Source organism: Amphibalanus amphitrite, unplaced genomic scaffold (genome assembly GCF_019059575.1).
Source record: "Amphibalanus amphitrite isolate SeventyFive unplaced genomic scaffold, NRLGWU_Aamphi_draft 001312F_arrow, whole genome shotgun sequence".
Classification (NCBI taxonomy): domain Eukaryota; kingdom Metazoa; phylum Arthropoda; class Thecostraca; order Balanomorpha; family Balanidae; genus Amphibalanus; species Amphibalanus amphitrite.
The window spans coordinates 126078-140368 of NW_024882805.1; the positions used below are offsets into that span (position 1 = coordinate 126078).

Consider the following 14291-nt stretch of genomic DNA (forward strand, 5'->3'; position numbering starts at 1 on the left):
TGACTGGTCCATATTAAGTAAATGTGGATATACGGATATTGGCTGTATTCCAAGTGCTGTTGTGTGATTTAATAAACACTTTGTTGCTATTGTTCTTTTGGCTATTACGGCATCACGACCGTTGCATAACGAACTAAATGAAGTAATGAACCCTTACACTGTTTGAATGGGCGAAACGATTATCAATAAAAAAGCTTTTGGTCAGCGATGCGATATGCTTTTCACAATTACATATTTAGCGCCAATGTCTAGCTTACTCTACCTTTCTTGAAAATATCCTGGAAAATTTTCAGCATTATTGTCTATTGTCTGTATTAGCTTTAACAAAGGAACACCTCTGAACACTCGCTTAGATATCGAGTGAGGCGAAGTCGTCGCACTTAAACTTGTCACAACACTTTGGATATTTAGCGCCCGGCGTACCCGGCTCTCTCTTGCATCCGAACCCTGCGCTCCAGGGACACTCCTTGGAGTTGATGAAGCCCCCGCTGCAGGTCTTCTCCAGGCACGGTGGTTCCGTCCACTTTTCCCCGTCGTCGAACGTTTTACGCAGAACTCTTGAGAAGCACTGGCTACTGTCGGGACATTTCTGTTTGTCGCAACATTCGGGGAAGGACGCGTTGACTTTTCCTTTGACGAGCTCGCACCCGTCCCAGCGTACGGCGACGGGGCAGGTTTTCAGCTTGGTGGTGCCATTGTTACATGTGTATGATGCGCAAGGATGTTCGGTCCAGGTGTCTCCGTCGTTGAAGGTTTTACGGAGAGATGCGGAGTAGCACTGACCAGCGGAACGGCAGGTTACCTTAGGACAGCAAGATGGAAATTGAGCTCCTGTGGTACCGGATTCTTTCACACATCCTGGAGTGACCCTCACGGCAGGGCAGTCTCGTTGGTTGGAGGTACCGTTGGCGCACGTGAAACCCACACACGGGGGTTCGGTCCAGGTTTGACCCGAGTCGTAGGTCTTACCGAGACGGTCTGAGTGACATTGGTCTGTCCGGGGACAAGACACGGTCGGGCAGCAGGCCGGATAGGGTGCGTCGGGGGAGCCATCCAGTTTGACGCACCCCCGACCTATGGTGAGGTCAGGACAACTGGTGACCTCAGTTCGTCCATTGTGACAGCGGAATCTTCCACACGACGGCTCCGTCCATGTTTGGTTGTTGTTGAATATCTTCTTGAGACGATCTGAGTAGCATTGGTCGGGTTTTGGACAAGAGATGGCAGCACAGCAGTTGGGGTATTTCGCTCCAGGAGTTCCCTCTTTTCTCACACAGCGGCTGTATTGGTAGATGGGGCACTGAATTCCCTCCGCGTACCCGTTGTTGCACTTGTACAGCTGGCAGGGAGGTTCAGTCCACTCCTCCCCGTTGTCGAAGACCTTGTCGAGACGTTGCGAGTAGCACTGATCTGGCGCAGGGCAGGACTGTTTATCGCAGCACTGTGGGTAGGCGGTCCCCGGTGTACCTTTCTCTGTCTTACACCCGGGACGGACGTGGTACATCGGGCACCCCTGGCCCTCACTGGTCCCTCGCTTGCACGTATACAGCGCACACGGTCTCTCAGTCCATTCTTCACCATCGTCGAAGGTTTTGTTGAGTCGGATCGAGAAGCACTGATCGGGACGCGGGCATTTCACTCGATCACAGCAATCGGGATACTCAGCGTCGGGCTCTCCCTGCACTTTCACACATCCTGATCCTGGTGGATACGAGGCGATAGCACACCCCCTACCCTGCACCAGCCCTCTCCGACAGGACATCTGCGTGCACCCTGGCTCCGTCCATCTTGCTCCGCTCGGGAATCTTCGACCGAGAGCTCTTGAGACGCAGCTTTGGGACGATCCAGGTGACAGCAACACATCTAGCAGCACCAACATGAGGAAGAGCTGACGCGCGTAGAACATGGTAACACTGTAGCGACGTCAAGCTGACTAACCTCTCTCGCGGAGGGTCCAGCAGAGGCAGCTTGCCGATGCCGCTCTCTGTCGCCTCTCGCTGCGGAGGCCTCTCCCTGTTACCTCTCGCTGTTGCCTCTCGCTGTTGCCGCTCGTTGATGGTGGCTGTGTGGTGTCGCTAGCCGGGACCAGTCGGTGACAACTGTCGTGTCTGGCCGGCCCGTCCGAGGCCACCAGAGGTCACAGCCGTCACCAACTCGTCACGTCACCCGCGTCACAGCTAGTACCGGGTCCTGCCGTCACGTGACAGCGTGACGCGCAGGGAGCGACAGATGAGCGTCGCGTGACGCTCAGAGGGTGACATATGAGCGTCAGGAATAGGGACTTTGGGCGGCGGGATGAGCCGTCTGACGCATGACGTTCAGAGGGTCAAGGGCGGCGATTATAGGTCAGTGCGTTGGGATTATGTCGATGAGGCGTTTGTCGAAGAGAGTGGGCGAGCCATAGAGTCATGTGTATGCAGAGGTCAAACCGCAATAGAAAACCGCAAACTCAGACCCAATTGCACGCTCAGCGCTTTTTTGAGAACTTGTAAAAATGCTGATGAAATCATTGCGTGCCTAACGTGGACGTTTTTCGAGCAGCAATGTGCCTTTCATAGGAAGCGAAGAGCCTTCTCCTTGCAAAATCAGTGGCGGATCCAGAGGAGGTTTAGGTCAAGTAACAGGGTGTGTGTGTGCTTGTTTTACGTGGCTGGTCGTGGCTCGTCGCGCCCCTGACATACGGGAGTGTTTTGTGCACGCCGTGCGGCGTTGCTGGTAGTTTCGTGGCATATGTGGCCGGTAGAGATGTCACTCGGATAGGTACCAACTTTTTGGTATACCGATACCAAACCGATACCAACTTGGTATTTGGTATTTCAATCCTAATGTGTTTGGTATTTTGTTGGTACTATGAACCCTTACTAATGTATAAGAGGCTAAGAAATTGGTAAAAAGTTGGTATTTCCCTCATCTTTCAAAGTTGGTTCGGTTTCGGTATTTCCCCACGGTTTTCGTTTGTATTTGGTTTGGTATCGGTATTCCGATTTTCTGTAATTGACATTACTAGACTGGCCGGTGACAGCTGGTAGAGCCTGGGCCCAATCTTGCCAATGCCGTAAATAGGATTTGGCCGCACTGGCCGGGGTTTACGGCACTGATATCAAAGATATCCTTTTTATTTACATCCAGCTAATCTTTTTCAATGATTTTGAAAGCGTGAATGATTATGAATGTTGCCTGAACGAATAAATAAGTGAATGTGGAATAGCTCTGAATGTTACCAAACTCGTGAATGCGCATTCACGGCATTTGGTATGCTTGGGCCCTGGTCCGTGGTTTAGCGTATTTCCATGTCGGAGCGCGGCCACGGCCCGGGCGGCCGGTGTGCCTGTCAGGCCCGGCCGTGACCTCCCGGTGCCCAGTGCAGGTCTGTTTGCCGACCGATGACCGGCCCAGCACGGCCGTGCGCGTGGGTCGTGCCGGATGGGCGATGGTGTTGTTTGGGGTTGAAATAGCGCGATTGTTATGCAAGACCAGCCATATTCGTTCGTGACTGCTGCTGGAGTACCTACCTACATACATAGTACCTATATACATACACAGCTATAAGTCTGACAACCCTAAGAAATAAGGGAGCTAAAACACCGGAATTACGTTGCACGCGTTTAATCACTGCAAATGCTTGCTTAATGCTTGGTTCGCAGAAATGCTTGGTTCGCAGAAAATTCATGTGAAAAGTTGTGAGAGGAATGTTCACGGATATATTTGAGGCAATATGAATGCACGTGGATTAATTGCGGTTGCGCTCCATTGTTTCTTAGGTTTGTCAGACTATAAGCATGTTTCCTATGTTTCTCGAGAAACAGGGGGCTGGGGGAGGTGTTGTATGTGAGTGAGTGGGTTAAGGGGGAGGCCGGCTGGCCGGCGGCCGATGGGACGCCACCGCGCCGGCCTGAAGAATGTAGCGTCTTGCTGGGGGGGGGGGGGGGAGGGGAAGGCTGTCCCCGGGCCTGCAGCCACTCCCTGAGGACGCCGAAACTTCCGCTACCTGTGGAGCTGGTAAGTGACCAGCGACCAGTGACCACGCTGTCGTGATGGGCCCTCCTCACCACCAGACATGTGCATGGATCCGAGAAAATGGATCTGGGATATCCCACGGATCCTGATCTCGGATCCGACGGGATCATAGATCCAGCTCTGTAAGTTATCGAGAGATCCGTCGGGATCACAGATCCGAGTCTCATTTTTTGCTTGAGATCCAGTGAGATCATAGATCCTCACTTATTTTTTGTCAACACATATATCCCAAAAAAGCACTTGTTTCAACTCACAAACGTTCTGTTTTAGTGATTTTATGTGATCGCACGTCATAATCCATAGTTTTGTGTCAGTTATTGGCATAGAAAGAAACCCTTTCACCTTCCAGGCGGTGGGGGGGGGGGCATTTTCTGCCCCCCCCCCCTTTAGTTTTTTTCGATATATATCAAGAACCGCTGCGCCGATCGTCACCAAACTTTCAGTACCCTCCCGGGAGTACCTGGCGCACATGGTGACCAACAATTTTTCCAAAGGCTATGATAGGTTGGCCGCTAATGACGTCAGAGTGACGTCATTTTTGCCATTTTCGGCCCAAAAAAAGGTTTCGCGGGAAGAGCTGTCAGGCCTACAGCTTTAGAGATACAGAAAAATGTTCCACACATAAAAGGTGTGGAATTTAAAGAACTATAAAACTGCCATTTCGGTTTTTCTAATGTTTTGGATTTTGACCCCCAAAAATAAAAAAAATAGATTTTTTGAATATAAAAGCCGAAAAATCCAAAACGTTTTTTGAATTTCGAAAAAACCGGAATATATGTGATAGTCCTTACCGCTTTCTATCTACATACCAAATTTGAGATCAATACCTCTTTTTTTGGCCAAGTTATAGCGAAAAAAAACTTCAAAATTGATGACGTTAAATTTTCAAACTCAATTTTTAGCAATTCTAGACCTCGTAGCGCAAAACAAAGACCACCATTAGACTCCCCGTGACAAGCTGCATCGAATCGATACCCATTTTATGCAAAAATATCAACTGAAATTTGACCTTTCTTGACCTGACCTTGACCTGACCTCCACCAGAAAGTGACCTAAACCGTACCTGATGGTCTTATAACCAATACCATTGAGTTGGAAATGAAAAACTGGCCATAAAACATGCATCGCACAACCTTAGTAAAGTTGGGTTCATGTGGTGACCCTTGGTGACCTTTGGTGACCTGACCTGTGACCTGACCTGGTATGACCAGTGACCTCTAATAGCAACATATGTACTAGACAACTGACGCCTTATCGCTGATTTTCGACAAAATGCGTTTTACTCGGTGTTATAGCGCTTTCCCTAGAAGCCCCGCGAACGGTGAAACATTTTATCTTTGACCTGACCTGTGACGTCATCGGTGACCCCGAGGTTAATGAAATTTGGTTTCCCTCGACAAATTTGACAGGGCTATCGAACGCCGTTTGCATTTTCGGATCCGTCCAGTAGTTTCGGAGATACGAGGGGGGGGGGCAAAAAAATGCCCCCTCCCCCACCGCGCGGAAGGTGGCTGGGAGTCCCACCGCCTGCCGGGTTAAAACATGGTTTCAAATGTGGTGCATGTTGGGATCCACTCAGATCATGATCCATGTTCTTAATTTACCGTCAGATCATATGAGATCATAGATCAAGATGTATTTTTCACGCCGGATCCGGTGGGATCATAGATCCCAACCTGTACTTTGCTTCGAGATCTACTGAGATCATAGATCCATCACTCTGATCCATGCACATGTCTGCTCACCACCTTCCGGTGGAGAGGAGTCCGTCTGGCAAGAGGTTCGTGCGGTGTGCACGTGGAGGGAATACATACACCGATAAGTGATAACTACAGAAATATTACTTTTTAAACGTGCGAGGAACATTGGTATATAAGCAGTGACCATATGATCATATGACCTTTTATGACCTTATTATGATCACTATGACCTTAGTATCGTATGCCCTTTCCTCATAAAATATGAATTGCCAAAAAGGATATGATATTGATATTTCGATCACAGCCTCTTCTTTAGAATTGATAACAATTCTGTCAACAACAAGTTATTGTCTGTTGTTAGCAATTCTGAAGAAGATCTGTGATCGAAATATAAATACCTATCGATCATTATATCCTTTTTGGCAATTAATATTTTACGAGGAATGGTCATATGATATTTAAACTGCTTATCTCGGATTTTTCCTAAAGGTCACATAAGGTCAGGTCGGTCACGTGAACTCACCATTATAAGCCAATGGGGAAAATGAAATTGCTTTTTTGGCACCGGGAACGATCTCAAACTATCTCAAGCACACGGAATCGTGATTTCATGCACTCCTTGCAAGGATCAATGCTTCACGTTTGCATTGTTGACCTTGCGTGACGTCATTTATGACATCAGGTCAATTCTGACCTGACCTTGACCCGAGTCTAACACCTCAATTTGACCTCACTCGAACAAAAAGTATACCATTCGACGCGCCTTAGCGAAGCAAACACGATGATGCCAAAATCGCGGCTCTGCGACCGTTTTTAGAAGTTATTTATAAAAAAATCGAAGTCGTGCCTTGGGCCACTTGACCTGACCTCATGGGTCATCAGTTGACCTGAGACATTAAAATCGGGTACCAGTCGTTGCGCTCGTTTTTTCCGCAACTCTCTAGCTTCATCAGGGGCGAAAAGGCGAGATGGGAGGATCCCCCCCCCCCCCATCGGCCGACGCGTATGCAGAAAACCAACAGAACCGGCGAGGTTTAAAAGGTTATTCACCATCCTTTATGATTTTTCCATTTATAGGTACTGTGTAGGTGCTTTCTAATTTGCAATCGATCTCCATTTTGCATCGAACCTGTAGGTATTCTTTATTGTTTATAGTTTATTTCAATTAACACCAACGGGCTGCTACCCAATAATATCCCGCGAGTTGCTGGGGGGGGGGGCGTTAAACGCCCCCACTTTTTTCGCCGGGCCATAGCATAAAAACTGCGCGCCGCAGGCGCGCCAAATTTTGGGTACCTGTAGAGAATTGATTGAAGTTTATTGTGACAAAGTTTCAAAAAAATCGATCGGAAATTTTTTGAGATATCGAGGTTTTAGTGACGTCATGATTTCTGAGTTTTCGACCAAAAACGGCACATGTTCAAAAAATTCTATAAAATCACAGAATAGACATACAGACATGCTGTAAACGCCATTAGACTGCCAATACCATGAACAATCAAATGGCTATCTTCGATTATTGATTATCGTTCCGCATTTTCCAAAATCTTGAACTGAATCTCGGCAATTTCTCGTGACTACTTCACCACCATGATACATGCATTTTTTAAATTTAACTTTTTGAGCCAAACAGGTACACATATGATAAAATGAATGTCACCATCGTGTTCTACGCCCCAAATTACCCATAAAACATGTGTCAAAGGCTGCGAATATCAGTTTTGATTTTCGGGGATATTTGCCTACCCGGTTGACCTGACCTTGACCCTGACCTATGCTTGACTGACCTCTACATGGCGCTGACACTCTTGTAGGCCTTATATGATGGATTGTGCACCGTTTTGACAGAGTTTATAACGAGAGGCGCCAATTGCAAAGTCCTGAAGTCCATGCTACTGAAAGCCCGATTTCAGGTGTTTGACCTGACCTTGACCCCACCTGTGACCTCAAAATTCAACTTTAAAGTACTCATCTGAAGCGTCTCGTCGCGTTCTTTCGTTTGCCGCCTCGTGCGTTTCGCTGCGCCTATTGGTTCTCGAGTTATCGGCTGGGGGCGTTTAACGCCCCCCCCCCCCAGCAAACGGTGGGTGGCGAAATACCCCAGCAACTGCCGGGATATGGTGCAGCGTTGTCATAAAACTCAAACTATCAGGATAATGCCTACGGAATGCCAATTAGTCCAGCTAATGTTCGTCTCCCGTTCAAAATCCAGGACGGGTCTGCTAGTAAAACAGCCTTACGGGATTTTTCTAGTTAGACATTTCCTATATTATTCATATGTTTGTTGATGACAATCGTGTTCAGTGGAAGGGAACGATAAAATGACATCTAATGGACATGCTGGTTAGTAAGTAGGTATATGGACAGTGGCGGTCGCAGGGGGGGGGGGCATCAGGGCCATGCCCCCCCCCCCCAAAGGCAAATCAGGGGGGGCCATCATATCATTTGGCCCCCCCCCCAAACAACCGATGGGCCCCCATGGGCGTATGGGGCCCTGGCCCGTATTCGATTGTCACGAGGCTCGAGAAACCCACGCCAGCTATTAACAGCTCCCATACCGGTCTTTGAGGGTCCTACACTCACCTCTGAGGGCCCTTCAGTGGCGGTCAAGCGCCCACATTGACCGCTGAGGACCCACGTTGACCTCTGAGGGCCCTCCACTGGCCTTTAAGGGCCCCTAAACCGGTCTCAGGGGCCCAACCGGCGGCTGAGGGCCTTACACAGGCTCTGGTGGCCTCATTTCTGTCTCAAGACTAGCCTTTAATTGCCTTTGAGGGCCCCGCACTGGATTCTGAAGACCCGATGTCGGCCACTAAGAGCCCGGATCGACCTCTGAGGGCCCCTCTGGGTCTTTGAGGGCCCTCCGCTGGTCTCTGGGGTCCAACGCCGGCCTATGCCGGTCTTTTAGGGCCCCACACTGACCTCTAAGGGCCCCATGCTAGCCTATGAGGACCCACATTAGCCTCTGAGGCCCCCGCACTGGATTCTGAAGACCCAATGCCAGCCTCCAAGGGCCCGCATCGGCCTCTGAGGGCCCATCTTGGCCTTTGAGGGCCCTCCGCTGGCCTCTGGGTTCCAACGCCGGCCCATGCCGGAGTTTTAGGGCCCCACACTGACCTCTGAGGGCCCCATGCTGGCCTGTAAGGACATACATTAGCCTCTATGGGCCCCGCACTGAATTCTGAAGACCTGATACCGACCTCTAAGGGCCCGCATCGGCCTCTGAGGGCCCATCTTGGCCTTTGAGGGCCCTCTGCTGGCCTCTGGGGTCCAACGCCGGCCCATGCCAGTCTTTCCGGGCCCCATTCTGACCTCTGAGGGCCCCATGCTGGGCTGTAAGGGCGCACATTAGCCTCTGAGGGCCCCATGCTGTCCTGTAAGGACCCACATTAGCATCTGAGTGCCCAAGTCGGTCTCTGATGGTCTCAAACTGCCCTTTGCAGGCCCTGTACTGGTCTCTGAGGGCCCTAAACTGGCCTCTATATGCCCCCAACTGGCCTATGAGGTCTCTACACCGGCCACTGATGGCTGTATTATGTTCTATGGGGGCTCAAGACTTACCTTTGGGCGTCACGCATTTGCCTCTGAGGGCCCACATCAGCCTCTGGGGCCCCATCTGGGGCCTTTGAGGCCCTTCGCTGACCCTTGGGTCCAACGCCGGCCTCTGGGGGTCTGACACTGTACTCTAAGGGCCACATTGCAGCCTCTATGCGATAGGCATCGCCGAAGCGTTATCCATGGGCCTATTAGTGTAGGAGCCACGGGTGCAGTGGGTGAAGTTGCACCAACAATAATTATCCAGTGGGTGCAGACAATGTATTCTCTACCCACAATAATCTGGAATAAAACCCATTTTCTCATCAACACTACTTTCGATGCAGCACGACAAATTCAGGATATTTTGCCCACTACTATCCATCTTTCGATGCATTTGCTACTGTGATGGTCTTCAAAACTTACATGTGTGCTCAAATGAAAAATAAGAAACGGAACACATGTGATTGAACACGTACCGATGACCCACTGTCAAAAGTTTTAGCACAATATCTTCAAAATGGCTAAGTTAGCCGGTTTTACTTTTTGCGGTAGTCAATTCACAGTTGCGTGAATTATTGACATTACCAATGCTTCCAAATGAACTTACCTTTTCGACATAGTACACTCTCAAAGCTGGCAATGAGCCTCCGCTCGAGTGCCGCTCCCTACCCCCCCCCCCCGCTTCACCGGTCATGGCTAGATTTCTGCACTCATGCACTACGCCCGTGGGCCCCTTTAAGCTAGCACCGGGCCCCCCGGGTCAGTGCAGGGGCCCCTTTGCCAAGTTGGCCCCCCCCCAAACGCCAAGTCTGCGACCGCCCCTGTATATGGATCATCAGGCCGCCAGTTTTAATGACTTAATGACATCGTAAAGGATTTAGGACATTTCCTGGTGTGCGCTAAGTGTGGCATACCTATAAGTAGAAGCCATATTGGCCAATCCTTTCTACCAGGAATTGAAGAATGTAAGTACCGGTCATTTACCTGCGTGACTTATAATTTAACATCTGATGAACGTTATGACATTGAATAGATGACGTCAAGTAGTGTTAAAAATTGTCCTTAAAAGGCCGCTAATGAATCGTCCGGTTGTGAATGTTTACGCTCCAATGAAATGGTCTCCAAAAACGTTTCATTTCTTACGCCGTATGCTTCTACTGCTGATGAGAATATTCGGTCAACTCTTTATAATCAAACAATAATTTATGCCTGTCTCGGCTCCATTTATTGGCCCTGATTCAGCCAATAACAACACGAACAACGTCAACACATATAGGAACACTGAACATCAAATCCCTCTCCACTGGCCATGAACACTGCTGCCAGAACGTTCTCAATCCCCGAATACAAATTGGTCCGGCCTAATTAAACGAATCACAGGTAGATGTTTCATGACAAAAGAACAATAGATATCACTCTCTTCAACAGGATGCGAGCTTTCAAAGCGTCCTTAGGTGTCTTTTGAATAAAAAGTCAATGAATTAGATTTGAATTGAAGCAATACCCATGACTTGTAAAGAAAAGTTGCATGGCATGTCAAAATCTAATCAAGTTTCGAATACAACTTTACATTCCCCTGATACGGCAGCATTATGTCAGCGCGGGTACGCCACTCAGGGTACTGAGACGGGGCACTGTACCCTGTCACAGCACTGGGGGTACGGTGCGCCGGCCGTACCATTGACCGCGGTACAGCCGGGCTGGGGGAACTGCCAGGGGCACAGCTGACCCCGCGACACTCCGCTGTCACACCTGTACAGGGTACACGGCGGCTCCGTCCACGTCTCACCGCTGTTGAAGGTCTTCTGGAGGCCCTCCGAGTAGCATTGGTCGGGTTCTGGGCATTTGACTTGGTCGCAGCATTGTGGGTAGTCGGCGCCAGGGATGCCGGGCGTCTTGACACAGCCAGGACCCATGGAGTAGGTTGGGCAGTACTGGATATGCGTGGTGCCCATGCGACATTCCCGCTTAGTGCAGGGGGACTCGGTCCACGTTTCTCCATCGTTGAAAGTGCGGTCGAGCGCAGTCGAATAGCATTGTCCCGGTTCGGGACATTTGATCTTCTCACAACAGGCGGGGAAATCGGCTCCGGGGGTACCCGGTTCGCGGACACATCCCGATCCGGGGGTGAAGGAACCGGTGGGACAGAACTGACCCCTGCTGAAGCCCCCGGAACAGGTCATACCCGTGCAGGGAGGTTCAGTCCACTTGGCGCCGTCTGCGAACCATTGCTGCAGGGAAGAGGAGTAGCAGGGGGTGGATAGGACCGTCTCTGGAAGGACGACAGCCAGCAGGAGGCTGATGGCGACTGATGTGGACATGTTGGTTGAAGCGTCTTCAAGATGGTGATCTTGACGGCAGAGAAAAGATCTTCAAGCTGGTAAGTGGTAAACTTGATGAAGTGATGACACCAGATTAATCTTCAAGACTGATGAAGTCTGCCAGCGAAGAAATTCTCAGAACAAACTTGTCAAAAGTGGTGGTCTGAGCCAGTAAACCTGCTGCTGATGACCCGAGCGACTGAAGTTGCCGTCAGCGCTGCGGGTGCGGCGTGTTCCCCGTGCCACCGGTGTCAGTGTGCCCGTCTGCGTCGCGGCGGCAATTTATATCAGCGCTGTCAGGGTTAGAGTCCGGGTCGTTGCCATTTGCTGACGTTACTTCAACGTCATGTGTTGTGTCAACGTCATGGCCGCAGACAGAAGGAAGTAGGCCATATGATTTCAGCACGTGGTAGGCTGGTAGCGATTTTTGTAGCATCGCGGTTGTCCTTTCCGCAGAGGAAAATCCGAAGCTGACGAGCAGACATGAAACTGGTTGGAAAACAGGTACTAAGAACAATAAACGTTCTACGTGTAAGTTGACGTTTCCTTAGACTAGCCCAAGACGATATTATGTGCTCGTTGATGATGGAATATGCATGGTGATTGTCGGGAATTTACCTCGGGTAAACTTTCCCTTGTAATGAAGACGCTATTACAGCCAACTCTTCAAAAAAGTGTGCGGTGAATAAAATCGCTGTTGTCACTGCATGCAGGCCTTTCCTTCAAGTGGCTAAAACGTCATAGGTAGGTAGGTATGTGAATACCCATCAGGCCATCCGTGGCCTTTCTGTGCTTTCGCACCGTTTTCTGTTCTGTCTAATGACACTTTCCGTAGCCACTTTCGCGCTTCTTACTCACTTTTGTCGGGTTTCTGAATGAATATTCCCAAATCCCAACGACTCCAACAGAGCATCCAATCCCAAGGTGTGACCTATTACCACTGATTTTCATACCTGTCTAGTACCTATCATCTGTCTGTCTCTGTCTGTCTGTCTGTCTGTCTGTCTGTCTGTCTGTCTGTCTGTCTGTCTGTCTGTCTGTCTGTCTGTCTGTCTGTCTGTCTGTCTGTCTGTCTGTCTGTCTGTGTGTCTGTCTGTCTGTCTGTCTGTCTGTCTGTCTGTCTGTCTGTCTGTCTGTCTGTCTGTCTGTCTGTCTATCTGTCTGTCTGTCTGTCTGTCTGTCTGTCTGTCTGTCTGTCTGTCTGTCTGTCTGTCTGTCTGTCTGTCTGTCTCTCTCTCTCTCTCTCTCTCTCTCTCTCTCTCTCTCTCTCTCTCTCTCTCTCTCTCTCCCTCTCTCTCTTTAGAAAAATAAAATTGAATTGCCGGTCTCTGAGGACTGAGGTCTGAAGAAGAGGAAGGTCAAAGGCAGCTCAATGACAACTCAGAGCCGGCATCTCGGGTCGTCGCGACTAGGACTGACTGAATGCTCGGCTAGATGATGGGAGACGAGACGTTGTCTTCAGCTCTGTTCTCCCGGAAGAGTGGGTCCAAGAAGATGTCCAATCGGTGTACGTGTAGTGTTTGCCTCTTTTCAGGGCCCAGAGGATGCCGCCACTTAGCCGGTCCGTAGGTAAAAGCGACACTGCAGGAGCCAGGACAGGGTGACCTCCTCCGAGCACGGAAGGTCTCGCTCTCGGTCCGGTGCAAGTCCGGTGCAGTCCGGTGAAAGTCCGGTGTAGGCTCTGGGCGAGGATGGCACTGGCAAGTGGCAGTGGCGCGGGAACTTCTTCCAGACTGAGGGGGCTGAACCATAATAGAGATCAACCTAGAGTAGGTACCCCCAAATCTAGTTTTCCCACCGGTTTTAGGCCACTTATTTTTCAGACTTTGACCCTTTCAACAACAAAAAAAACGAAAAAGAAATTGCAAAAAAGTGAGGTATTCCGTCTCAGCTGAGTGAAAAACTGCCGTTTTGGCACCTGGAGTAAAGGTTTTAATCTGTCAAATGAGTTGCCGAGCCAGTGAAAGAGGTGGATTTTTCACTTACATGCTTTCTTCCTTTGTAACCCACAACTTCTAATTTGGGAAGGACAAGCTGCCCAACGGTTCCTGGCCTCATGAAAAGTTGTGGGGCAGTGGGCACCGCCCCCACGGCCGCAGAGTTGTGGGGGCAAGCTTCCCCCACAGCCCCCTCACCCGGTTCCCGCGCCTATGAGTATGTTATGTATGGATGTATGAAATTATATTGGTAGATTTCCGATTTCGATAATCAATTCCTCCAGCTGGGGGGGGGGGGGAGGGCTCAAATGCATTACGAGCCCCCCAGCCGAAAAGCTAAGGGGGGGGGGGGTGCTCAGCCCCCGCTAGCCCACCGGTTCCCGAGCCACTGATGGCACTGCGTGCATAACGCATCTCTTTAGTTTCGTTCTGCTTTCTGGACTGCGGTTCGGGCTGAGGTCTGAGGTCGATGCCTCGCCGCCGTCGCCGATCGCTGCCCCCCACCCCCGGCCCCGGCCCAATGCCCATTGACGGGGCGAGCCTCGGAACAAAATTGAACATGATTTACCTGCCGTCTTCCTTCTCCCCCAGACTCCACTCAGTCTCTCAAAGGGCATAATTTTTCCTTTTTGTCTGTCAGTACCTGAGCTATGAGCTATGAGAACAATAAGGTGTTCATTTATGGTTGATGTTATGCTTTCCGAGATCGAATCGAGTCCAAGGCCTCGAGTCCATCGGGCCAAAAGACCTTTAAGGCCGCCCCACACTGGAACTCGCAT

The 14291-nt window shown here is 50.1% G+C and overlaps 2 protein-coding genes across 2 annotated transcripts; both read right to left on the bottom strand.

Annotated features, from left to right (window-relative positions):
* Positions 1-301: 301 nt before the first annotated feature.
* On the bottom strand, positions 302-2091 carry LOC122372077 (extracellular matrix organizing protein FRAS1-like). Its single transcript, XM_043348950.1, has one exon. The coding sequence runs from the start codon at positions 1904-1906 to the stop codon at positions 350-352; it is 1557 nt and encodes a 518-aa protein (XP_043204885.1). The 5' UTR covers positions 1907-2091; the 3' UTR covers positions 302-349.
* An 8365-nt stretch (positions 2092-10456) lies between these two features.
* Positions 10457-11936, bottom strand: LOC122372078 (extracellular matrix organizing protein FRAS1-like). Its single transcript, XM_043348951.1, has one exon. The coding sequence runs from the start codon at positions 11573-11575 to the stop codon at positions 10868-10870; it is 708 nt and encodes a 235-aa protein (XP_043204886.1). The 5' UTR covers positions 11576-11936; the 3' UTR covers positions 10457-10867.
* Between the last annotated feature and the right edge of the window lie 2355 nt (positions 11937-14291).